The 27,786-nt window shown below is 37.6% G+C and overlaps 1 protein-coding gene across 2 annotated transcripts in view; it reads left to right on the forward strand.

Annotated features, from left to right (window-relative positions):
* The window catches only part of plxdc2b (plexin domain containing 2b), a 61,987-nt gene that overhangs the window by 11,167 nt on the left and 23,034 nt on the right, over positions 1–27,786 (forward strand). For both annotated transcript variants that reach the window (XR_013794550.1, XM_079585916.1), the window contains exons 2-4: positions 22,563–22,762; positions 26,279–26,425; positions 27,007–27,076. Coding sequence is in view for 1 of the 2 variants with exons in the window: in XM_079585916.1 (XP_079442042.1) it covers positions 22,563–22,762; positions 26,279–26,425; positions 27,007–27,076 (417 nt within the window). In the remaining variant the exon portion in view is untranslated. The remainder of the gene's footprint in view (positions 1–22,562; positions 22,763–26,278; positions 26,426–27,006; positions 27,077–27,786) is intronic.

Below are 27,786 nucleotides of genomic sequence, written 5' to 3' on the forward strand. Positions count from 1 at the left end.
TAAATTTATGTTTTATTTACAAACAAATTAATTTGAGCAATTATGCTGTAGATTTACTGAACATTTTTTTGCAGCCTCATTTGCATGTCATTAGGAATAAATACAAAGTTTTGTGTCATCACAACTCACATTGCGATCTGAGGCAGGCGGAGCTCTAATGCAAACTGCCCATCTACGTAATGATAGTTATTGCTCATAACTGATGTCTCGTTGTACACATTAATGGGAGTGGGAGATAAAAGAGAGATACAGCTGCGCTGTCTCTGGGTTTGTGGGTGAGTGCCTGAATTGCTTGATCTGAGAACAGCCCCAAGGATATTATTTTCCCATCATGCTTTTCCCAAGGCAGTCAACAGCATCATTCATATCTGATGTCTTTCTAAGGGTATTTCTACGTTTATATGTGTGTGAATATGGGTTGAACCTACCGTGATAAACTCTATTATCAATAACAATTAAAAGATCTGTAAGATATCAATTAAATTTAGCTCATGACGAAGACTTTTTTTATATAATTTTTTAATATCACAGGTCAAACATTTGATATTATATAGTCATATATATTCTTATTTAAGAACCTGATAATTAACCTGATCTTGTGATCGCTCACATATTTTATTATTCTTTTGAACTTACACTAGTTTCAGGCTTATAGTTGTGTGTGTTGTGGAGGGTTGAGGGTTTATGTTTCTAGGATAATTTAATCAGCAAAGCCTAATTGAGCATAATGAACAAGCTTTTTTGTGCTGTGCCCTGGCTGACACTTTTTAAGCACAAAGAAATTAAGTCTGACATGTTAATTAGGAATACATTTTGCATAGGACGCTCTCCATCCTTGGCAGAGAGGTCAGGGTTCATGTTAGTGTGATACCAGCCCACTACGCTAGAAAATGCAAAGTCAAGGTAACCTGGATGCTTAGTTATGTGGCTGAAGGAACATAGAAAGCTTCAGCTGTGGGATCTTTTCTTGTGTGCATTATTTAATGGGGTCCAATTAAGCCCTTTTACGAAGTCATGATTTTGTTTTTGGGGTGTACTGGAAAATGCTTTCATGCTTGATTGAAAACATTATTTTTCACATATTTTACATTATTACAGCACCTCTCTTCCCAGTTTGTCTCTAACGCGCGGTCTAGGTCCTGTTTCGATGAAACCTCTCCTTTCGAAATATGAAATGTGCTGTGATTGGCTGGCCCAGTGTGTTGTGATTGGCAGCGCTTAGCACATGTTCAGGAAATTTTACGCCCCTTACCATAAGCGCAAGCTCTACTCAGATGTAAATATTAAGATATAATTAAATATCAAACCAATTCAAGCCTGATTCAGACTTAAAGGTGCGGTGTGTAAGTTTTTGATGGTGCTAAAGCATACAAATAGAGGGTATGCGTGTGACATCACCATCAGCTGGAGTACATGCAGTCAAGCCCACTGAGTGGCAAAAAGACTGAGCGGTAGCATTGGTTTTCAGCGTGAATGTCGTGAAAGATTTGTGATTGACTGTACAACTATTGACAATAACTATATATATATATATATATATATATATATATATATATATATATATATATATATATATATATAATAGCTATATTTTCGTATCTGACTCCGAGTATTTCATTTGTTATGTCGGTTGTGATGTTAAATAAAGCTTGCAACATATCAGTGGAAAACGTACAGCTTGTATATTACCCTCTCATGCAGTTACAGATGCAACGGTTTGACTGAACAATTTCTACTTTTGCTGCATGAGATGAGGACATTTTTATCATTTTCTGGGTCATGAAAGAGTCTGCGTTTGTGATATATTACCTTCTTTCTTCCCTGCAAAATGCCTGCTTTGTCTGGATGTGTTTAAATCTGCACTAAGGATGCGTTCCTGATACATTTCACACATGCGCACTTCAATAAGCCGACAAGCAGGTTAATGCATTTCTACCAGAAAGACTCGGGAGAATTGATTTTGTAACATAACCATTTATTTAGAAGCTCAGCAAGCATCAGGTTCTTTGGCGTAGGCCCCGTTCGTAACTCGCATTCAGAGGGTACGGAATCTGCGTGTCCCGCCTGAAGACGAAGGCAGGGACGCAGCCCACCCCCGCGAATTAAGGAAAGGGGCCATCTGGTGGTGGCGGAGTGGATGGAGAAAAAGAACATTCTGAAGTCTTCAGGATGGAGGAGATAGCCTGCCTGGTGGTGTTAGGGATGATGGAGGGAGGACCCGACTTGGGGGGTTGAAAGAAAGGTCCCGTCTTAGTGGAGGCGGGGAGGATGGTGGTAACTGGAGCGACAGCATCTACGAACTCAGACATGTGTAAGTACTACCCTTTTATGCTACAGTAAAAATTATATGATTGGATAGATGAGAAGGTAATTAGTGACGTGAACGATTGAGTCTTCCTGGCAGAACTTGCGCTAGCTTCATTTACATGCTGTGTGAAATCGGATTAAGAGGCAAAAAACTACCTGTGTCGACCAATGTAGCCGTTTATGACCTTACTCCAATAAAAGAGAACGCGTTTCCGCGTTTAGATGACCACGTGCATTGTCGGCTTATTAAGCATAATCAGATGTTTTTAAATAAACACTGACAAAAAAACTAGACAAGTTTTAAAGGGGTCATATAATGCCATTTTTGTACAAGCTAATATGATTATTTAGGGTCTAAATTAAAAGTTTGTAATATACTTTAATTAAAAATTCTCATTATTATTGTAAGAAAACAGTAATTTTACCTGGTCAAAAACAGCTCTGTTTTCAGCACGCCGTTTTAGTGTATATGTCTTTAAATGATAATGAGCTTTGCTCACCCCGCCTCTGTTCTGTGGTGCATTTTTTACACAACACACGTGGAGTGTTGCCTTGACAACAGTTGAGGCTATATTTTGAAGAATGGCAGCGGGAGTCTCTGAGGATAACATAATAACTATAATGCATTGTTCAGTATAAACGTGGAATTATTAATTATATTGAGAACGTCGTAAAAACATGGCGTAATGTAACGTTACCCTGAGTGTAAACATTAAGTTAGCCGCATTCATCGTGAAGCGTGCTAGCGATTTGCAAAGATTAATATAAGGATTAATATAAAGGTTAATAAAACGTTACACTCACTTCTTCTGGAGGTTCAGCAGGAACACGAATAGTTGATACAGATCCAGCTTCTTAGCAAAACCAGCTTTATATTGACCCTCATTTGTAAAGCAGTCTGGTGAAAAATGATTTGCGCAAACAAAAAAACATTTGTCCTGGGAAATATTTCCTTCAAAAGCAAACTTAAGCCACTGCGTCTTCAGCGGTTCTGATCTAGGAACATTAAAATGACTGCTGAGTTCCTTATTTCACCCGAGAACAGAACACCACAATCGCTAAGACGCAATTCTGCTCATAGACAGTGCTCCTCCAGCGTATCAACAATGACGCGCGGATGATTAACAGCTCGCTCACGAGCGGGGGCGGGTCTGTGTTGAAACACTGCTGTCAATCAACAATCGTGGGAGGGGCGTCGATTTTGTGACATCACAAAATCGAACAGCTCAATTTGAGACAGGGTAAAACATATAAGGAGATTTAAAAACCATTTTATGATGGTTGTGTACAGGCACTGCCAACACACATTTCAGTGCAATCAACTTGTAAAAGTGCATGTACCATTATATGACCCCTTTAAGGCTGGATGATATGATGATATATATATATAACATTGATATAAGTGATCACACGGATTTTAGACTATATTGTATTTAATAGGGGTGTAAATCGGTCCATTCATCACGATACGATATGATATCGATTCTCTCAGCCAGCAATACGATATTTGCCGATACTTCAAAAAGTTTACATTTACGATTTGATTCAGGGCTATATGGATTGATTTATTGATATTTAGATATCATGTGCCAAGTTTACACAACCAGTTACATTTTTATTAACTCACAAATGTAACCAAAATATTTAACATGAACGTTTAATTAAACTCTATGAAAATTGCATGCCCTCTCCCAATTCGGGCATTTACAACAGAAGAGTTGATTTACAAAAACAGATAACTCTGTTCTTGTTAATTTTCATGAATAATTTTTAGTTTTTTGCATTCCAAGTAATATCAATCAAAATGCAGCTGGGTTGTTTTAATTAAGTAATAATAACAACTCAAAAAATACAGGTAACTTGCTAAATTAAAGTTAATTTAAAGTATGTTTTTTATATATTAAAAGTTAGTTTTTTGTGGGCCGGATCTGGGCCGACACTATGTTGCTGACTGGGATGTACACATTTGTATTCTTTATCTAAATTTTACGACTGGGTATTTAAAAATTAAATTGAATAAGTCTGAATGAAAACATACTTGCATTATGTCCAATCAAGTGCGCGATTCATTTTGCCGACATGCATGTGATTGGACAGAAAGCGAGGTGTCGTTTGTCATTGGTCACGTGATTTCTATGCTAACAACACAAGCCTCGAATCGGGGCTTCATCTGGCACACCCATTTATGCTCAACACGAGTTCCGACGCTCGACGTTCACATCACTGGCTTTTGTTACAACATGTTTAGGGTTCAGTCAATCTTGTCAAGCGTCTATCTCAGCTGAAGAGATTAACGTTACAAAGACACACTGGCAGACAGTATGGTGAGTAAACGAAAACGGAAATGCGTAGATGGACGGACGTTACGTAATGTGAGGATGTGGAGAGTGTTAAAATAAAGGTACCTCAATATCATGTTTTACGTGTGGCATCGATGCATCGTATCGTTAGACGTTTGATCTGCATCGATCCCTATCGATGTATTTTTTACACCCCTAATATTTATATAAAACGTTCACAGGCAAATTTGCTTTATGTATTTCCCCGGCGTTGAAATCAGGCACATATAAATGTCAGGACACGATTCCTGGCTGCATGCCAATATCCATGGATCACTGGATCTTTGGTAAGTTGTAAAGAACTATCGAGTCCAACCTTTATTAAACTGATAATCGTTTGTTTTACTTGCGTTTTCGCAGTTTTCCCCATTAACTCCAGTCACGCAGCAACTCTTTTGCCACTCAGTCCAGCTGAGGGGGGGGGGGGTGTTCCGGCGGGAAAGTGATGTCAATGAATGCCCTCTATATACCATAATATGTTTGCAGATATTTCACATACTTGTTTCTCTGAAAAACACTTCTACAGCCAGTTATTTTACTTTGAAATGTGCGTTCCGTGTCGAATGTCTGGTTTTGTTTTGGTCTGTGCGATACCGTACGTTGCCAATTTACCCAATAGTATTTCGCCGCCACAGATTGCCAGTTGGCGGAAAACACATCATATTGCAGCCATGGAAGACAGCGAACAAACTGGGTCAGAGATCGCAGATTCTACGCCTCCGCACCCATCTAAAAATCTCTATGAACTCAACATAAATCAATAAATCAACTCATCAACATACAGTGTGTCTCCTCGCATTCCATTGTCAATTGCGCTCGTTCCTGTTCCGTGTCCTCAATCTGGCAACCCGCACGAGCGGCGAGTCTGAGCCGGAGGGGGCAGGGGAAACAACTCGCTCCAAATATTTTGAATCTGGACTGCAGTGCCCATTTCAACCGCCAGAGATGGACAGTAACAAAGTACATTTACTTGAGTACTGTACTTAAGTACAGTTTTTGAGTATCTGTATATTTTTCTTGAGTATTATTTTTTATGGAAACTTTTTACTTTATCTTCAATACATTTGAAAGACAAATATCTTACTTTTTACTCCATTACATTTCTGTCAAGGTCCTTCAGTAGAAAGTAATAACGTCAGGGATGATTTTGGGTGCAGGGGTTGCATTTTGGTTGTAAATGAAAGTTGAGTTGACGTTAGAACCCGACGTCAGAATCAGATTGAAGTCAATATCTAACTTCGGATTTTGGTTGGAAATGAAAGTCTGGTTCAACGTCAGAACTCGGCTGATGTTGGTTTCTGACGTCAACCCGATTTCCAACCACAATACAACGTCTGTCCAACATTGGAGATTAATGTCAATCTGATGTTGGATTCTGACATCAACCTGATTTTCATTTTCAACGTTGGTTTTGGTCTTCTAAATGTGAATGTTGTCATTATTTTGGAACACACTAGCTTATAGATAACAGTAAGACTAACATATTCACACTAAAAGCCAAAAAACTGGGAACAGCCATTTGGGTGTCCGAAACCATTGTGGACGTTATTGAGTGACTTATTCAATCCCACTACTGGAACTGTGTTCTAAATACATTTAATATTGATATGAGGGTAGGCAGGCATAGATGATTCAGAGGCATATGTTACTGTAAGTATTACATGCAACAATAATAAAACGATACATTGACATTTACTTTTATAACAGGTAATTCTGTACTTTTACTTAAGTAAAAATTGGTCTTTACAACTTTTACTTGTAACTGAGTAATATTTGACCAGTAGTATCTGTACTTTTACTCAAGTAAGGAAGTTGTGTACTTTGTCCACCTCTCCGCTAGCAGTCAATCTCACATACTGCACCTTTAAGAATGTTAGCAAACAAGAGGATCATCCAGAACAGATTTCATGCATGGACTTTGCAAGCAAGGATTTCACAAGATGTTTCAGAGTGGTATGTTTTTTTTTATTTTTTTATTCTCTTATACATTTAAGATACAAAGTTATACATAATTTAATCATGGTACTTGTCATAAACTATGGTAATACAAACAGTAATCGATCACAAAACCATGGTTAACTCTCCCAAGGGTCGGTGAATAGCCTTACAAAAATGAGAGCTTACAAAAGCCACAGTAAACACTAATGTTGGCTAGCAGGTGAGCGGAGGCAAAGCTTTGCCCTTTGTTTACATCGTAGCAACAACATTAAACTTATAATTAGAACTGTTAATAGAAAACACTACTAGAAATAATAAGACATTCTTGCCAGTTGTGATCCACAGACAACAGATCGTTTCGACAAAGTGGGAACTGCACGGATTATTTAAATGAGGAACATTGTGACTTCATAAGATCCAGAAAAATTGTCTTGTGTAGTCTAAACGGGTCGTTCGTTGTAGTTCTTGAAAAGTGGATAAGATATAAAAGCTCCCTTTGGAGTGGACTTTGAACCTTGCAGATCTTTTTTATGCTCAAACAGCAACATTACACAAACTAAAGTTGAAAAAGTGAAAAAGCAGAATTGAACCCCTTTAAAGTGATAGTCCACCAACAAATTAAACATCTTTCATTTTTTTTACTCGCCCTCTTGTCATTACAAATGTAGTCTATGACTTTTGACCTTTGAAAAATCACTATGCACAAGTGTCCTTAGACATTCGGACTGCTATCCAAGCATCGGTGTATACATAAAGTGAATGAATTGCCATATTCATTAGATTATGTCTGTATTGTTTTGTTTGTGCAGTTTCTTTCTTGGAGCAGAAATCCATTCAGGTGCTTTGTGTTTGAGGTACGCTGTCTAAGATATATCGATCTTGAGCACATAAGTGCTCCGGATGTCATGTGGTTTTGTTTGTTCGAGAGAGCCAGCATCCCTCTTTCACACATTCACATTCATAAATATAGCTGGAGTTGAAATAAGTCATTATCTGGTAAAACTGTCAGGTTTTATTTTGTATTGGCCTGAAAAACATGGGTCTAGTCCAGATTTGAAATATTCAGTGGAAAGTCCTGTGCTGACCCTTGACAAATGTACTTCATGAAAACATTTATCTATATCCCCAGGAGTGAAACAAACACAAAGCTCAAAAAAAAGAAAAGAGGCGAAACCTGACCAATACAGCAGCTCTCAACAAGAGCGAAAAAATTGAGAAATTACAAGACTTGCAAATGTTTTATTTAAGCTTTATGATGTGTGTCCAGATATGTTTGGGCGCTTTCACTGATATATGTGAGTATATTAGAGTTGGTCTCTTGTCTATGTTCAACAGCAGCTGGTGTAGAGGGCGTTTCTTATTAATGTGTTTAACTGCAGAAGTCAGGCGTGCCAAGCAAAAACACATTTTTGGTGTGCATTTCATGAGTCAGTGTTTCCTACAGAATACTGCTTTTGCATCAGTTCAAACTGTTCAAACACCCCCTGATTAATAACAATAAATAAAAAAACAAGTCAGTTTTCGAATTTTTTTAATGTTTTAAATATTTAATTCATAGTTTATTTGTTGTTTTAACTGGTCTCACAAAGATTGGGTGCACAAAACAGTTCTTAATTTCAAGTAGCCTTTGATTTCCTAAATGAATCAGGTGGTGATTCAGTAACCACTTGGATGGGCTCATTTAATCCAGTGAAGGTTTCGTTTATAACAATTAAGATGATATGTTGATATTGGTGTGATTTTTTTACGTTTTCATTGTGATTAACATTGACATTACTCTGAAGGAGTTTTACATGTTTAAAGCAGCACTAAAAGGCTCTGAAGTTGTGTCACACGCGTCATAAACTGAGATGTGGAAACATGCTTTAATGCGACCAGGCTGTGTGAGTGCAAATCTGGGCCATGTGTTGTGAGGTCTATCGGTTTCTCAGAGGAAATGAGCATGGCAACCAAGACATAGAAAAACCACTTTGAAGTGCTTTGAGCAGAAGTTGCTAGTTGAGGGGAGATCCTTGCGAATCAGATGTGTCTCGCCTGAGGTACAGTGCTAACAAAACATACAAATATAAACAATAGATGTGTGATTTTTCTTTGTTATTGCATAACTAGTATACATTTCAGAAGTGACACCGTCTTTCCTCTTTCCATTCTTTTATTGTACAAAATTGTCGTTAAGACAAGTTTTTATTTAGACAAATATTTTTTGGTATTCATGCTTTTCCAAAACACTGTTGCTTTATATGCTGCATACAAGGCTATGGCTCTGGCAGGCTTCATATTTCAAAGTTTCTTTTTCTTTTTTTATTGTGTGATATATTACTAGAGGATGAATACAATTACCTATCTCTAATGTCTGAATGTTCAGCATTTTATAATGTTGTAATATAATCATTTATAAGAATAAAATATTTTACTGTTATAAATAACAATTTATTAATTCACCTATAAACATATATAGCCAACATACTGTACATACCAGGTGTTTGTAATGCTAATAGTAATGCTAGTTAAGTAATTAACTTAATGTTAATGCTATTTAACTTAATGTTAACTACTTGTTGTGCAGAATGAATCACTAGAATTAATAGGTGTAGTGCTATTAAAATAAAATAGAAATAGTAATTTTGCTGCTATGGTTGTAGCCATGAGAGACGAATACATTTTCGAAGATCGTTGTTGACAGGCCAACAGTTTTCAAGTAGATATAGTCCATGTTGTTGGCTTTTTTAGAAACAGATCAGTTCTTCCATCCCTTTATTACTATAATTTTTTATTAAATCTGAACATGTGATTTCATGGAAAATGTCATTAATGCATCAGTCTAAAATTCTGGAATGTGAGTGTGCTCAGTTATTTACTTGGAAAAAAAGTTAAAAACTTTCTTTAACTTGCTTTTTTATTCACAGCCACTACCATTAACATTATTTAAACACACACACACATTCATTCAACATAAACATATAAATAATATGGCAGCATGTATGTAAACAATTTGACCTGTTTACAATGCCCTAAGGGAGATGAATGAGACATGCAGAGGGAGGTTGTTTCGTCCCAGACCAGCCGTGTGTGTGTGTGTGTGTGTGTGTGTGTGTGTGTGTGTGTGTGTGTGTGTGTGTGTGTGTGTGTGTGTGTGTGTGTGTGTGTGTGTGTGTGTGTGTGTGTGTGTGTGTGTGTGTGTGTGTGTGTGTGTGTGTGTGTGTGTGTGTGTGAGAGAGAGAGAGAGAGAGAGAGAGAGAGAGAGAGTGAATGTCTACACAGAAAAGGGAAGAGTAGAAATGTCTGTTGGGTTTAACTCTTGTGCTCGATAAAAACAGGAAATGACCACACTCTCGTCTGTTCTTGTGGATTCCTTAATATTATGTTTATATAACGTGCACTTAGAATTGCTTTTAGACTATACGATTACACAGATAACAGAACGGGTACATTTTAACTTTATAAAAAAAACATGAACTTTCTATTAAAAAACATGAACTTTCATAACTTTTCCTTTTGAGAATGGCTATGTTTATAAAGAATTGGTGACTCTCCCAAAATGGCACCAATAACAGTCAAGATATTGTCATGCAGTACAGTTTATGATTCAATCTCTCCCTAATAACAAATTAAATGTAATCGCTGAATGATATTTCTCACAGTCAAGAGTGAGATTGTTACAGCAATATTATGTGTTATTGTAGCTTCCTGCATGCCTGTGGGATGACAGTGAAGACAATTCCTAGATCGTCTTAATGTTAAATTTCTAAAGCATACAGTTTGGCTTTCTGTTCTCAAAGAAAAAAAAGAAAGTATTCTAACAGATTGGAACAGTGTTAAAACAGCGCCTTACAAAGGGTTGGAATAAAAATACCGAACCACAACAGGACAGACAAAGGGTTATTACTGTACGTTTAGCTTTTTATTGTAATCAGTTTTTTTTGTGTACTTTGTGCACAAATTGTACAATTATGAATACAAGAATGAACAGATGTTTTCGTGCAGCATTTTAATGTGAGACATTAGACAATTAAGAACTTTTTCTTAAAATTTTTAATTATCAGTTTCAGTGACTTCAGTGACAACAGTTCCCCATTGACTTCCATAGTAGGAAAAAAATACAGTAATCAACTTTTGAAGTGAATCAAAAAAGTTCATCAAAGTTGTCCTAAGACAAGACCGGTTATTGTTCAAAGTTCATGTATGAAAATGTTAACTACTGTACTATGGATGTCAATGGGCCAATCAACTTTTTTTATATCATCTTTTCTGTTCAGCAAAAGAAATATTCAAAATTTGTATTTCTTTGATTTTTTTGTAAAACTTTGATGTACATTTTTTTAAATACATCAAAAAAAGTTAATCAAAGTTGTCCTAAGACAAGACCGGTTATTGTTCAAAGTTCATGTATGAAAATGTTGACTACTGTACTATGGATGTCAATGGGCCAATCAACTTTTTTTATATATAACCAATCAACTGTTTGGTAACCAACATTCTTCAAAATATCCTCTTTTGTGTTCAGGAAAAGAAATACATTCATACATGTTTGAAACAAGTTGAGGGTGAGTAAATGATGACAGAATTTTCATTTTTAAGTGAATTATTCCTTTAAGTACACAGAGCAAATAAAATAACTACCGGTAATTAGATAATTGATGAACCAACAGGTGAATGGATGAATAATCAGACAAACTAGGTCACTAGCTCAAACAGGCAAACAAGGTAGAGAAAACAAAAACAGCCAAAACGGAACATAACTGACTATAACTGTAATAATCCTGCACTTTGTCATATTTTATCTTGATGTACTTTGGATCCTTAAGAAGCTAACAAGGTAAAATGAGTTGATATGCCAAAAGCCATGTGGAGCTGCAAAGAACCCTTTTAGCTCACAGGGGGTCCTTTGAATGTTAATGGCACTAAGAAACATTTGTCATCCAAAGGACAGTTGGAAGTACCTTTTTAAAAATGTAGGAACATTCACTCCCCCTGTGAAGCCCATTGTAATGAGGGAGATATTGGAGCAGGAAAGCGTGGGTGGGCATGCTCATGCTTTAGAAAGCTATCAGCACAGCAGTCTATGCAGTAATGAACTCTCAAGCTGTTCATGTGTTTACCACAAATAACCTTTACTCTGAGCAATCAGAGGATGTGACTTTAAAATAATAATTCATAATAGTTCATAATTGAAATGTTGTGTAGGCGTGTGTCTTTGATTAAAGGCAAGGTCACTAGTGGCTTATAGCTCGAGGACCTCATGTCCCTGTTACTAAAACTTACACACACATACTCCTTGAAAGCATCTCCACAATCAGAGCTGCTTAGTACAGTGCATAATCAGTTCCAGGGCTCCAGTGAGTTGCAAATTAACCCATTTGACTTTATTTCTTTATTATTATAATAAAATAAAAAAACTTTGTTAGAGGTCAGACTGGTGTAAATACAAAATAGTTTTTCATTTGATTTTGCACTGCCATTATTTTATATAATATTATATTATACCATGGTCTGTCTGAATACTCGATTCTGATTAGCTGGAAGTTGGGCAATAGAACCGTTTAATGCACAGGTAGTTCCAAGTCGGTTAAATCACTGTTCTATATTAATGCACTTTTCTTTTTTTCTTTTTTTTTGCACCACACATACCTCACTCGCACACAGAGATCGATGATCATGCAGCGCACAGAAACATTCAGGGGCACATAAAACTGATCAACGCTGCCCTGCAACTTTTAGTAAAAAAATAGCTTCACTACTGAATCGCTACATTATATTTCTCAGCAACGAAGGGGTTACATCGCTTTTTTTAAGTAATTAAACTCATAGTTCCTTGAACAGACACAGGTATGCAATGCATATCTCTCTCTCTCTCTCTCTCTTTAGATTTTGTTCAAATAAATGCTATAATTTATTCATTCAAATCAATTTAATCTTACCGCACTATTTAATCTCTGTGTCTGATTCAAGGCGAGCCATGACAATAACCATCAATTTTATCCTTCTGGTTAAATATTACGCTTCTGGTTAGATATTTAACCCTTCCGCCTAAATATCCCACAGACATATCTTGGTGCCACAGCCCGGCGGCGGTCGGCAGCTCTTTTAGTACACCCCTCGAACCAGACCAAGACCCCCTGGCCCTCCTCCAGGTATGACGGTAGTGCTGGATAAACGCCTGGACTGAGGGGGCCGCATCTTTGGCACCCTGGGAAGAGTGAGAACCTGGTCTGCACGCTCGGCCTGCGGATGAAACTGCGAAGACAGACTGACGGAGGCACCCAGCTGCTGACAAAATTCCCTCCAAAACTGTGGCTATCTGAGTTTGGGAAGGGAAATTAAATTGACCGGATTGGAAAAGCAATCCCTCACGATAAGGATCAGAGTATTGCCGCTGGATGGAGGGAGACTGGTAACAAAATCCAGGGCAATATGTGACCATGGGCGGGAAAGTTTATTGGAAGACTTGTTCTGAGATCAAACCTCGCAGGTACCCACAAACTAACAAATGTCCTCAGTCATAGCCGGCCACTAAAAACGCTAACGGATGGCTGATATTGACCTCCTTACAACAGGGTGGCATGTTACTTTGGAGGAGTGACCCCACTACATGGCAGTGCGGACCGTCTCAGGCACAAATGACAGAGCCGCAGGACACCTCCAGGCAAATCGACTCTGGGTAGGGCTCGCCTGACCCAGCCCTTGACGCAACAGGCGACACCTACCACTCCCCCCTAAAGCCAGAATAGTTTCGGGAGGAGGCATGTTGTCAGGCGGTGCCGAACCACCGAGAAAGAGTGTCTGTGTGGCAAGAAAGGCGTGTTTGAGGATGAGTGCCACCTGCGGATTGCACCGGTCTCGTATCTCACGGAGGAGCTTCACAAGCATAAAGGGAAGAGCAACGACAGTGAAGGACGAAAGAGGACCAGGCCTAGACTTATACGTTGTATTTTGTTTATGTGTGTGCGGCAGTCGTCCTGCCGCCTTTACTTTCATTTTGTGTTTGTTTATTTTGGATTAAAGTTTGTTAAAAGTTTGTGAAATCTTTCGCTTAGATTAGAAAATCAAAGTGTATGCGCTACATAATGGCCAAGCATGCGCCCTTAAAATAGCATATGATTAACGCGCAACGCGCAACTGTCTTTAGACTAGGTTTTTCCTGGTCCGTGGCGGAATTGTTTTCTGGAACTGCAAAATAGCACCAGGAAACGTTTGCGCCGGAACACGCCTCCTCTTTTCCCTGAACCGCCCAGAAAAGTCTGCTGTGCACGGGTGAAAAATAGGAATGATACATGCGTCGGTGAACAAAGTCAATTGCGCTGGGTGCAAGATAGGGCCCCTAATGTCTGTTGAGGGAATGGGCAATGAGGGAAGAGGAGAGATTATAAACAGGGAGACGAGTTTTAGTTTCAGACGAGCCCAGTCAGCATCAACAAAATTCCCCTCCCCCCGAGTCGATGAGCATGGAGCATTTGAGGACAGATCCATTAAGCAATACTGAGGCTGAGTACATTCTCCTACACTGTTTACGTTATAGACAGAGTGCAGCGCTTTGGCCGATGCTGTACACGTGAGCACTCGAAGCATGCCGACGCAGGAGCTGGCCAATAGCGAGGCGGCATTCTGACGTTGAACCCGGAAGCGCTGCAACTCTGTCTACAACATAAACAGTGTAGGAGAATGACAGGGAAGAAAATAAATTGTTGAATAAAGTTGTTATTTTTGTTTTGTTTTCACGCACAAAAAGTATTCTCGTAGCTCGTCTGCCACTCAAGCTCTTTAAAGCAGGATGGATTCTGATAGGCTGTCAATGTTTTGTTCATCAGCAAGAAAAAATCGTTCTGAAAGTGATTACAACTATATCACTTCTCTGTGCCGTTATTGTTATAGTTGTGGTGTGGATTCTGCTATTCTTTTATATTTGATTTTCCAATGTCTTGTATTTAAGCCCTAATGTTTGCAATGATTGTGGGTTGTGTGTTATTATGCTGTTCCATGTGCCAGGTCTGTGTTTCAAACCATGTTTATAGTTCATGTCTTGTTTTGTCTTGGACCAAGTTTATAGTTTGTTCATGTTTTTGGATGATTAAAAGTAAATAAAACTGCACTTGGGTTCTCTACACCATCATCCTCATCTGTTCCATGCCAGCTAACAACTATAATTTACAGTATTAAGATGAAATTAAAAATAAATTGTTGAACTAAAAGTTGTAATCAAAAGTTGGCGACTCTATATTACATTACATTACATTACATTTTGGGTATGGGTGCAGCCAAGCCGTGTGCATGTCCTTCTGTCTGAGATAAACACATCTTTATAGCTCCACATTCATTTAGTTAATTGCATTTGCCTGTGAGCTGAAGATTTTATGTGAAAGTTTATTTAAACTGATATACAAAGTGTGTTGGCTCAATATTGAGGTCATATCTGTGACATTTCTAAATATCCAAGTTCTTGTCGCTGAGAATGAAATGCTTGTGGCAAATGAATCCACCAGTGGCCTAAAGAACAACTTCAGCATAAACAGTATGATTCTGAACTTTATTGGCACACTGACTGTTCTTCTCTGACAATATGTATTTGACATTTAATTCTTTCTGTTTATGCTCCAGTGTGTAAAAAATGAATGTGTTTGTTTGTGTGTTGGTATATGACATTCATCCCCCTGGACATACACATAATTCAAATCCTTATATCACCTTCCACTCATAAGCGCTTTAAATTAGCAGGATGTGCAGCAGGCCAATGGAAATTAAGGCTTTAAATAAAAAGGCTTTAGGCCAAATGTCACATGAGCAAACAGGAAAACTCGTCTCACCGCAAACCGCTGGTCTGGGAAAGTGTTACAGCAGTATAAACTGCCGCCAATATATGGACAGATACACTTTATTTTAAAATGATATAGTTACATTTTACTTGATAAAATAAATACTGTGTAATATTAATTAACTACATGTACTAATAGATTTACTTTTAGGGTTAGGGTTTGCTTTAGGGTTGAAGGTATCTTGAGTAAAACGGCTCTATATTTCAGGAAGCACATACAAAAGACATAAACCGGAAGCGATATAAACTGTTTTACAGAATACGGAAGTTTGTTGCGCATAACCCTCATTACTAGTGTGAGTAAGCAATGCAAGAGAATGACATCGGCGAGAGAGCAGGAGATGGAAGAGGGTAAATGGTGAGGAGGATATTAATTAAAAGCTGTTGAGCACATGATTACTCTTAATTATACATGCGCTGCTTTATAAATGAATGTGACTGCTTCATATGGACCGTTATTAATATACAGTATTTAGTGTTTAATTGGAGATTCACAGCTCTGTTTTAAGATTAAACAAACGAATCACACTGTGGTTTTTAAAACGGGGCCAAATAAATGAGGTGTCAGTGTAAAGTCAAAAAAGCATAACTTGCCGAATAATCAGGAAGGGGGGTGTTCACATCACATCACTCCGTATGTGTTCCCTGGCAGTCAAACCCACAGCCTTGCAATTGCTAGTGCCATCCTTTAACAGTTGAGCTACATGAACAGATGTGATGTTAAACTTGTCTTCATTTTGTCCATCATACCATTGTACTAAAAGTGATGGACTAATGCTGTGTGTGTGGTTTGAGCATGGGTTTGGAGACCAGTGTTTAGCTGGGTTAAGTATACCTCTCTGTGTGAATGGTTAGTGAACGAAACCTTATATCACTCTTGGGCAAAGCCAGCCATCTGTATTCTGTCATTACTGTCAGCCACAGACCATATAATGTGCGCAAACTACCATCTAGACACAAACTAGAAATGATTACAAAGTCATTCTGGTTTTGCACTCAACTACATATACATCACTCAATTACATGACACAATCAGTCATACTGATTCAATGTAGAAAAGGCATTTTTCCTTGAAATGTATTTCTCCTGGTATGTGTCTCTCCTCAGTGTCCATTTGTGTGTGTTTTTGATTAAGTCATTGAGACAGATGTGCGTATGGTTTTCTGCCACTATAAGTTATGGTGGCCGAGAGAGCTCAACACTTGACAATTACATAATTCTACTCCAATTCATTTTTTGAAATATAAACATTTAAATGTTGGCTGTCATAAAAAGTTGACGGATTTATACAAACATGCATTAAATGTTGAAGAACATTAAAAATTATAATGAATATGGTGCACATGTTTAGCAACATGGTTCTCTCTAGAATTCATTCATTCAAGTTTATGGTCATTGAATATGTTTTTTCTTAGGTAAAGGTTACGTGACATATTGTTTACTAGCTGTTTTATTTATGTCTTTCTGCGGTTGAAACACTGATTTAGCGATTACATACGGATTTCGGTAAGATGTATCTGTATCTTTTAACATACCTTCAGATGCTCATTCATGTTTATTTGTTGCTGTAAATAATGTTTCATAAACAAAGTTCGGGAGGAGCACGTTCATATAATCAATCCAATCAACTTGTCATCAAACAATTACCATGTCTACCCTATCAGCATGAGAGGAACCATATATATTCACTCTGTCAACTCACCAAACATTCCTTGACAGTTTTCAGCATCCCTCCACCACCCTGACTCCTCACTCTTGGCTTATGTAGGCTATACTGTGTGAACCTTTAGGTTTAATCAAGATGAATGGTGTATGGTCATTGATTAGGCAGTGAACACTTGTTAGTCTCTCTCACATAGGCTATAGACGTGTTTGTGTGTATCCTGAGTTCAGATGACCTGTTCCAACATGCTTTACCTCCTCTGTAATTACACACTCTTATATGTCTGCTTCAGATAGTGGCTGGAGAGAGTGAGCCAATCAATCAAACTCCTCCAGACTTCTGTTGCTAGTAGCTAGTCGTCTGCACTGTACTTTGGTGTGTTCTGTGATGGTTTTGAACCCCATAACCCCAAACCTCTTTCTTTCTAATTTTTTTTTTTTTTTACATTTCTTTTTCTTTTCTTCCAGAGCAGTGACTCAAGATAAATGCATGTGGTCTATGACTTTTTTTTTTTTTGCCTTTTTTTTTTCTCACCTTCCAACAGCCCTCCTCAGATTAATTAAGAGTAATATATCAGTCATTTTGATAGTTTTAGACATGACTGGTGGGAAATTCACATTAGTGGTTTTCTCCCCCCCCCCCCCTTTTCTCTCTGTCCTCTCGCTGTCTTTTACACACAAAGACACATTCCTACTTCTAATGGATAAAACACACACACACCCCGCCAGTCCGCCAGTTCCTCCTTCTCGACTCTCCTTAGAATATGAATATTTGAATTTATATTGATAACTTTTAACTTCAATATACATGTACATATTTATATTTGTTTCCAAGTGTTTTTAAAATATAATATATAATAATATTGTAAATATTTGTAGTAAAAAAAAGTTTTTGTTGCAGCATCTGAATAGCTTGATATTCATTCATTCATTAATTCATGGACATCTTAAGAGCTGAAATGAAAGGCATACCTTCCTCTCAGAAGATAAAGAACGAGAGAAAGAGTGGGAAATGTGGGACTGGATTCAGTCTTGCAGCAAAAAAAGCACAAGAGAAAGAGATCCTGTCCCTGCTGCGGTGGCTTTTCAAAGCGTGTCACGAGCAGACAGTGATATCCACTCAGCGACAATAAAAGTCAGTGACAGCCGCCTCTCTAAATCCTCATTGACCTGTTATGTATTATGGGCTTTACAGAAGTGCTTGGCTCTGAGGATCGTTTCTCACATTGAGGGTTTAAATAAGGAACAGTAGACCATAATGACATGGAAACAAAACTGTGTTCAGCAAGTTGTGCAGTTTTCCCCCTTTCATTCTCACTTGGGTTGTTTGGCAGTACAGAGATTGGATTAGACTCTCACATGAATAAAGAGATGTGTACTGGGATTATCAGAGCAACACATCTGCACTGCGGGAAAAAAAGATTGAGTACTGGAAATATGGTGAAATTGTGTTCAGAAGGTCTTTATTTTATTTGAAATAAGATCAGTAGTTGAGTTCAAGAGTATGTTTGGCACTAGACAATCTAAATCAGCCTGAGAATGCTTTCTTTTTTAGAAGATATAAGTTTTAAAGCAGGAAAACAACATATTTAATCATATATGTGCCATTTTAGTAATCTCAGACACTCCTTGTAATGTATATGGACACAGGAACAATACAGCATGAGACATACCTTGGTGATAAAGGAGAAAAAAATAACACTGAAATATGAAACATGAGATGGGTCTTTATTAAAATGATGATATTGTGACCTCAATAGACTAGGGACAATGGTTTTCAGACTGACTGATGAAAGCAAATATCCAAAAGTATTTTTAGAGTGCTAAAGAAAGTAATATTTTTGTTCAGCAAAGATTCATTAAATTGTTCAGAATTGACAGTGAAGACTTTTATAATATTACATAGATTTCTATTTCAAATAAATGCTGCTCTTTTTAACTTTCTGTTCATCCGAGAATATTAAGCAGCACAACTGTTTTCAAGCATCTTTGCATTGTCAGATGAGTTTTTAGTACAACAGGTTCAATCTTTATCTCAAAGTTAAATATTTTATTACCTTGAATGTGTGTCTTATAAGATAAGGAACTAATTAATTTTTTTGTCACTGGAACAAGAGCACAAAGCACATAAATGAGGAAGAGCGACAGAAGCTGCTGCATGCTAATCAGAAGTCTTTATATACAGGACAAACCCTGCTGCGACCTATAATGAGTTGTAGACAGAGAATTGACAATCATTCTGGCTAGTTTAAGTTTCTGCTGTCCCTCTTACTGCAGCAGTGCACATAAGTACAGTATATGCATGCATATTATTTTCCAGAAAGTTTTTGTGTATTTAAGCTTTCATTATCTCTTAGCATTAGATAAAGATTAGCCATCTCTGTATGCGATCTGATGAAATCAACACAAGTTATAAGGCCTAAACTTATTATCCCGCTCTCCTCTCTCGACCTCTCCTGATGAAAAAAATATATGCTAAGTATACTTGCAGCCAGACTAACTATTAGTATACATCAAGTGTGTTAAAGGGATACTTCACTGCTGGAAAGATGAATGTGTATTTAAAATGGGTCATTTATGTAGTAGAAATGTGAAATTATTTTTTTATTTGGAGCCTTCTAGACTGAGAAAAGCCAGAAAATGTATTTGTGGCTCATGTGGATGAAAGGCAACAACTCCCAGAATGCACTTGCTTCGCTGCCCTACGAGGCCACTCCCAAGCCACGCCTACCGGTAAGAGCGCAGTTAAACAACTAGGCTAGGCTATTAGTTGACTCGAAACTTAAAAGACAACGTTTTATCGTGAGTCTCCGTGACAAATCTGCCCGGGATTATCCGGAATTGGCCCAAAATGTCCGGAATTCGGCTTTTGCATTCAGTCAGCTACAGTCGACATTCATCATGTTCACTGTGGCGAGCAGGACAAGGCTGAGGGCCGGGGGAGAACGACGCAAGGCCGGTGGCGTGATTACTGATGAGCGGCACCTGTGAGACGCACCGGTCTCGTATCTCTCACGAAGGAGCGGGAATTTTCTTAGCAATGCTAAAACGCACATCAACCGATCACTTGTTTAGCGTTCATGTAAACACTACATTCAGATTCACCAATCGGAATGAATTCAGTTAGATTGAAACAAAAGGTGTGCATGTAAACAATAATTAGCAACTGTAGATAGAAAAAGCCGAATCCCGGACATTTTGGACGATCTCGACGGCCGGGCGTGTCCGGGAAAAAGGATGTATGGTAACCCCTACTACTTAGCTTTCTCCACAGAACAAGAGCCTGTTAGCTTAGCTTCCAAAAAAAGATGGCTGACACTATTTGTACTTTCTGTGAGTGAGATCCCACCCTCTATGGGCGGATTGAACACATACGGCACTAGCTACTACTACTGGCTGTAGTCTCTAGCCTCTGGCCAAAAAATCCTCCGATGCCGCAAAATGCAGATTTTTGCGTCATCAGAGGATTTTTTCCAGACAAAAAAATCCGAAATCTCGTCTCAGGGGGACATGAGGGAGGGGAAGCATGGTTATTCGAAAATACTACAGGTTTTTACTGATACAAAGCTAAGCTTAATGCTAAATACTGAAGTATCCCTTTAATGATTAGTTAACTTGAAGTGTGCTATTTTGAAACAACTAATTTTGTACTAAGTATATTTTAGTTGTAATTAAATTGTAGTAAAGCATAACTTTAAGTGTATTTAATTGTGTACTTACCGGTAATTGGACCAACTTAAGTATATGCCTGTGTAGGGACTAATTACATGCTTGATTAGTGATATTAAATACTATTTTACTTATATTTGTGTTACAAGTACATTACACATTCATTACAACTGTCTTCGAAACATACAAGCAATATACTGTACAATAAGTGTATTTTTATTTGTATTTTTTTTAAATACATATATCTTGCATTTTATTAGGATAGGACAGTAGTGAGGTGACAGGAAGTGACTAGACAGGAAGTGAGAGAGAGAGAGAGAGAGAGAGAGAGAGAGAGAGAGAGAAGGGACAGGATCAGGGAAGGTCCACGAGCCGGGACTTGAACTAGGGTCTCCTGAAGCACATGCAGCGCACTTGCCTGTCGTGGAGTAAAAAGTATAGGCTCATTAATACCTTTGGCTTATTCCAAATACTACAAATAGCACACTTTGTCTTAATTTACATTATTAGACAAATAAAACTTAGCTATACTTTGTACAAAATACTATTGTATACTATAATGTATTTTGAAAGAATACTTTCAATGCATTGTTACAATGATCATTTCCAGCACACAGTTAAAATATACCTAAAATATATTTTTAATAAAGTGCAAATAAATACACTTTTAAAAAATAAACAGAATTTTCACTTCAAGTATATTTTTCTAAAATATATTTTTAGAAAATATACTAAAGTACAATTATTTTAAAATGTGTTAAAAGTTGTGAAAATAGGTAAAAGCATGATGCTAATATACTTGTAATATATTTAAAGATAGTACAATTTTTTTTAGTATAGTTGCAATGTACTATTGAAAAAGGGAATATATTTCAAATACAATAAAGTTTACTTGTTTTCACTAGGGTAAAAATACCAAGAATTTGACTAAACTTGAACAGACAACCGCATTGAACTTTTAGTTTACATTAGGCTGGTGTTCGCAGGACACTAACTGACATTCCAGGGTGATTCATTGTTCTCTCTTTTTTGTTTCTTCTTTTCTCCTTTTTGTTTAGTCTGCTTAATCACATTATGAAGTGTTTGTAGTGATTCCCATTTTGGCTATTCAGTCGTCCTCAGTTCCAGCATACTCCCATCATTTCTCACATCTTTATTTCCAGTGAGAGGACTAGAGAGCAAAGTAAATAGAAGGTTTAATTAAACTCTGATCACATGAGTCTTGATTTGCATAAGAATTTGGCCATGTGTATGTGGTTGTGGGCGAATAAAAGAAAGAGATTAGGCACATAAAGAGTGATATAGAGACCACAGAAGAAGAAAAGCAGACCGGGATGGGCTGAGTCTCTTGGCTCGCAGTTGAAACCGTTTTTTTTTTTTTTTTTCACCTTTCAACTTTGACTCTAACAGAAGTCATTTGGTGTAACATTGTAACACCATCCCTCAGTTTAACAATAAAAGTGTCAAGAGTACACTGGACCGTCTGCTTTATTACAACTACAGTTAAACAGGCTCATCTGAAACAAAATTGAGCCATTCTCATGTCAGAGTGAGAGAGGGAGAATAAAGGAAAAGTAATGCTTTGTGTGTTATTAAACCATATAAAAATGCATAAATGTTTATGGGTGATGTTTCAAATGTTAGAGCCAGTAGTGAGATAAATTAAGTTTGGATTGGAATTGATGTAATTGAGGAATGATTCTCATGACCTGTCTAAACCTTTAGTAATAATAAGCTTTGAAGAGGAATAAACACAGCTTTTCATAATCAAAGCTTTGTGTTATGTAATGTCAAAATGTGCTCATGTTTATACTTTTGGTTGTTGTTTTGTGTTGTTCCAGGAGCTGCTTATTCAATTCTTCAAGGATGGTCACAGGACGATGTTGTCACAGTGGAGCTTCTGAGAAGGAGACGTTGGCTTCTCCAGGAGCCGCTTCCAATGGAAAGTAACAAAGCCAGTCAAGACAGCTTGAAGCCTGAGACTCAGGATTTGCCTGGAATACTGGCTGATGACGACACAGATAACACCTCCCAAATAATGGTAACCTTTAAACTGTAACATAATATGCATTTAGCCCAGCCAGTGGTTGTCATACAGTATATCACAACTGTTCAGTGTTTTTCAACACATAATGTTTATTTTAGGTTTCAGACATTCAAATACATTTAAGTACTTGAAAAAATATTTGTATTTTGTAAAATACACACTGATGTTGATGGAAGCAGCAATAATAATCATTTCAAACATCATTTGACTACCGGTATCTGTTTTATTCACATTAAAATTCACATTGTGTAGGCTATAAAGTTTACTCTATTCTTCTATCAGTTCACCAGCCATTTACATTCATGTCTTCCGGGAGAAGTGGATTCATGTACAACCTTCAATTCCGACAGCTCAGATTCTCAGCATTGATGTGCAAACTAACATGGCGGTGCCCATCATCCTTGATAGATCAACTAACATACAGTACATTAAAAAGGTGTTTCAACAAGAAAATACATTTACTTAAACATATTTGAGAATCAGAAAATCAGATGTTTCCTGATATAGGCCAGTTAAAAAGCTTGTGAATATTTTAAATAAAAAGGCAAAATTAACTTGAATAGCCTGGTGTGGCGCCATTTAAAATAATAAGGTGATACATTCAATAATAACAGTGGTCTTAAAGGGTTAGTTCACCATCAAATAAAAATTATTTCATTAATTACTCGCCCTCATGTTGTTCCAAACCCGTAAGACTTTCGTTCATTCTTGGAACACAAATGAAGATATTTTTAATGAAATCTTGAGAGATTTCATTCTGTCCCTCCATAGACAGTCCACGACTCCACGCAACTACAACTTTGACTCTTAAAAAAGTTCATAAAGAGATCGTAAAACTAATCCATATGAATTGAGCAGTTTAGTGCAAATTTTCAGAAGAGACACGGTCGCTTTATTTGACCAGCCACCAGCCATGATTTAGACCAGCATGGAAGTTCAGGTGAGACCAGAAAAACAGATAGAAAGGCTGTCGAGTTACAGTCAGTCATTCAGCTCTGGGGTTTGACTTCCTCTTACGACATTGTTCTTGGTTCATTGAGATTTGGTTTAACTTTAATTCCTTTTTTTATTTGAACGCGTTTCTATGTGCCATCCCTGCATCTTCTATTTTCTAGAATTAAATGCTGGTGTGATGGTTTCTGTCATCATTTACTCACCCTCATGTCATTCCAAACCTGTATAACCTGACTTTTTCTGCTGTGAAACATAAAAGAAGATATTTAAAATATTACTTTTTACCATTAAACTCAACGGTATCCAAAACGCTTACCAACATACAGTATTTCATGATATCTTTTCCTTTATGTTCCACAGAAGAAAGAAAGTCATACAGGTTTGGAGTTACATGAGGGAGAGTAAATCATGACTTGAGAAAATGAGAATTTTAACCAGAGTGTCATTTTTTTTTAACCAGAGTTTTTTTTAACCAGCAAGACGTCATGTCAACCAGCTTTATCAGAAAGTTAACCCAAGTTTTACATGTGTACAGCATGGCTACTGCACAGCATGCTGGTCCACAAGCTTGACCTGCACTAAAATTCTTGCTGGTCTGAGTTGGTCTTAGTTGCTGATTAAAAACAAAAAGTTTGTACATTGATCAATGTGGTCATTATATCCACATGAAAACCATCACAAGACGATTTATGTGCACATGTTTTCAGTATTGAATTAGTTCCACACATGATTATTACTTCAAAGCAGTGGGAGTGTTTACAGTATGTAGTTGCAAATTTTTATGTCCACTGGCTGTTTCCTTTGATGTTGTTTTACAAAGTCTGTGTGATGGAGTTAGTGTTTGAACTCCTACCAGCTCCTGTATACAAACGCATTCCTGTATAAACATGCATACACACATACACCAGGTGCATCATTTATTTCACACACACTTCTGTCATTTTTTTACATTTTTCATGTGTTCAAAGGCCTGAATTTCTATTGCTGTTTTATGACATAGCCTCAGGCTTTAGTTTAGGCTTTTAGGTTTTGCACTTTACGAGATTAAACTGTCAGAGATTACATATCTTATATTTACCTCTCCTTAACTCGGACGCATTTCTTTCTTTCTGAGAATTGTATTATTCATATTGTTCCATGCTGAATTCCTGAGTGCCAGGGTGTTTGATAAGACGCTGCAAACATCTATGGGTTTTTTCAAGGGTTTTCTGCCTAGGGTTTTACAGGCAGCCTTGCCTTGCTCAGCAAACAACAATAGATAAATCCAGGAGGATTTCATTAACACTCAGAAGGTGTCCAGAGAGGGTCTTCGTCTTATGATTATTAGTTCATCAAACATCATGTCAAGTTCTTATACTCACAAAGCACATGTGTAAATTATCCTCACAGTATAAAGATATATTTTTTAGCCTTTTTTGCCTTTATCATGACAGGAGAGCAGAGAGGGGAGCAGGACCGCGGTTGGGACTCAAAGCAGTGCTGTCATGAAGGATCATCTCTCAATTATGGCTTTGGTCATGTGATCAGGGTTTTTTGTCACGCATTATGCTAATTGGTAGACAAAATAGTCATTTTGGTTCATTTTTAAAACCCACAAGTTTTTAATAATTGGATCACTGTTGACGGTTCTTGTAGAAAATGATTTGTAATGGTCAGTAAATTAAGGGATACGATTTCCATGAGTTGATTTTCTTTTCGTGAGTCGTTCGTTTTCTTCTATCCCAGTCCAAAGTGTTATGCTGTTAACAATCACTAGTGATTGGTTGTTTCTGCTGGCACTCAGATTTTCCATCCATTTGCTTGGCAGATGTAAACTGCAGACCTGTTTATTTATTTAAAATGTCAAAGTTTTTGGAGTGTCACTTTTTTGCTTGTATATTGATACACCTGGTACATCTGATCGCAAGTATATCTACGTTCGCACACAGATGCACATACATCCACACTTCTATAAACACGTACAGTATAAGCCCTGTGTCTCAATCACTCGTCTTCCTCTTTCTTGAGTCTTTGAACCCAGCTCTGTTGTGGTGAACGGAGAGGGAAAACTGGGCTAAAAGAACTCAGTTGACCCTTTTGCTGTTTTGATGTCGTCAAATTATCCAGGCATAGGCTGGAACACCTCTATAGGCACGGCTGATCAACACTCAGTTCATTAAACCTCTCAGTGTCCCTCCTAAATATGTGGTGAGCATTGAAAATACATACAAACAGAGATTGGCTCAGTTTATTGTAAACATGCCTCTGTGTGCTCATATTTTCTTTTGGGAGAGTGTTTGGTTTTGCTTTTAATACTGAAAGACCTGAAATGGTATTTGTTTGTGATGTAATAATCAGAATAGGTTCATAGCCCCTGATTGTAAAAAGCCTGTCATAAACATATATGGATAGTGTTGGGGTGTTTATTCATAGTTTATTAAAGGGATAGTTCACTGAAAAGTGATTTTCTTTTGTTATACTGTTGCACACCATCATGCTGTTCCAGACCTGTACGATTTTATTCTTAGTAAGTATTGTGTCATTTATCCTGACTGGCTGTCTGATTTTTCCTTGTAGGAAGACACAGATCATAACTACTACACCTCAAAAACGTATGGCCCCAGTGACCCTATGAGCAAAGAGTTATGGGTAAATATCGATCAGATGAACAAGGAGAAGGTGAAGATTCATGGCATCCTGTCTAATACACACAGACAAGCAGCGGTAAGACAGCATTCATTCATTCATTCATTCATTACACTCAAATCATTTGAAGTGCAACTCATATGTAGTTCCACTGACCAAGATTCAAGTTCAGCAATAACTGTTTTCTATAAGCCATTTATCCTACAGTACACGTTCCTTACTAGAACAACGCTTTGCATAGTGAGCTTTACACCTGTTTCTGTTGTTTCTGGACGACTTGGTCTGCTTGTGTAGACTATGAAAGAAACAGACCAAGTGTCGATCCTCAAATACCACATTTCTCTGAAATTTGGACAAGGTTTTGGTGTGTCGCCATCCCATTACTGGAACAGACTGTGATATCCTCACATTGCACTTCCCAAACAAAAGAAACCACAGCGGACAAGCATACCATAGATTTAGGACAGAAGTCAAATTTATTAGCAGAGTTATGTTTGCTTTAGCCGACCACAGAATGAGTCCATGGGGTCCATCTGGATGTACACTTGCATATGTTTTATTGTAATCATGGCCTTCTGTCGTAATTTTATATTTATTCTGCTTATTGTTTAGATCTTTTTATAATTGCAAGCTAAATTTAGTCTTTTTTTCATCCTCAGCGGGTCAATCTCTCTTTTGATTTTCCATTTTATGGACATTTGTTGCGAGAGATCACTGTTGCAACCGGCGGTAAGTGAAGTGTCTTCCTCCACGTGATGTGTGCAGCACAACCAAGGATTTTCAATTAGGTTATAAGAAAGCGTCTGCCTGTCTCCATGCGATATGAGCATTATATGGCTGAAGCAGAACATATGATTTATATGAGCTTCCAGAGGAATAATTGATTGCTTTTTGCTTGTAGTCATAAGAGCTTGACTGTGAGTCACAGTGTTCTCTAGAGGATCAGGCTGTGTTTATCAGCTGTGAGAGGTTCTTAATAACAGCTGACTGCGCATGCTGTAGATATGAGGACATGTGTGGGGATTTTTATTATGAGCGTGGTTCATGTGACTCACTGGCTGCTGGAATGTGTCTGAGATGAAGTGGTGAGAGTGAGAAAACCACCATATAATTCCCCCCTACATCAGTCATCTTTCTGTGGTTATAAACGATGAAACACAGAAGTGATCTACTTCTCAGTGAAGCCATGTTCCCGCAGGAGCGGAAAATCATGTGCCCCTGCATCAGAGTGACTTTTCCTGCCTAAATAACATAATAATAAATGGCACTGGAAAATGTTTGCTAAATTATTAAATGCGGATTGTCTATGCAAATTGCCCATCTTTTTGGCAAAGGCTATTTGCACTAACTCCACCCACCAAACTGCTTTGGTAGCTGGGACAGGGGTGCGGAGAGCAAGGACGGTGAATTTAGCTTTTGACGTAACCAACCCATTCAAA

The sequence above is a fragment of the Phoxinus phoxinus genome, assembly GCF_949152265.1.
Source record: "Phoxinus phoxinus genome assembly, chromosome: 2".
NCBI classification, from domain to species: domain Eukaryota; kingdom Metazoa; phylum Chordata; class Actinopteri; order Cypriniformes; family Leuciscidae; genus Phoxinus; species Phoxinus phoxinus.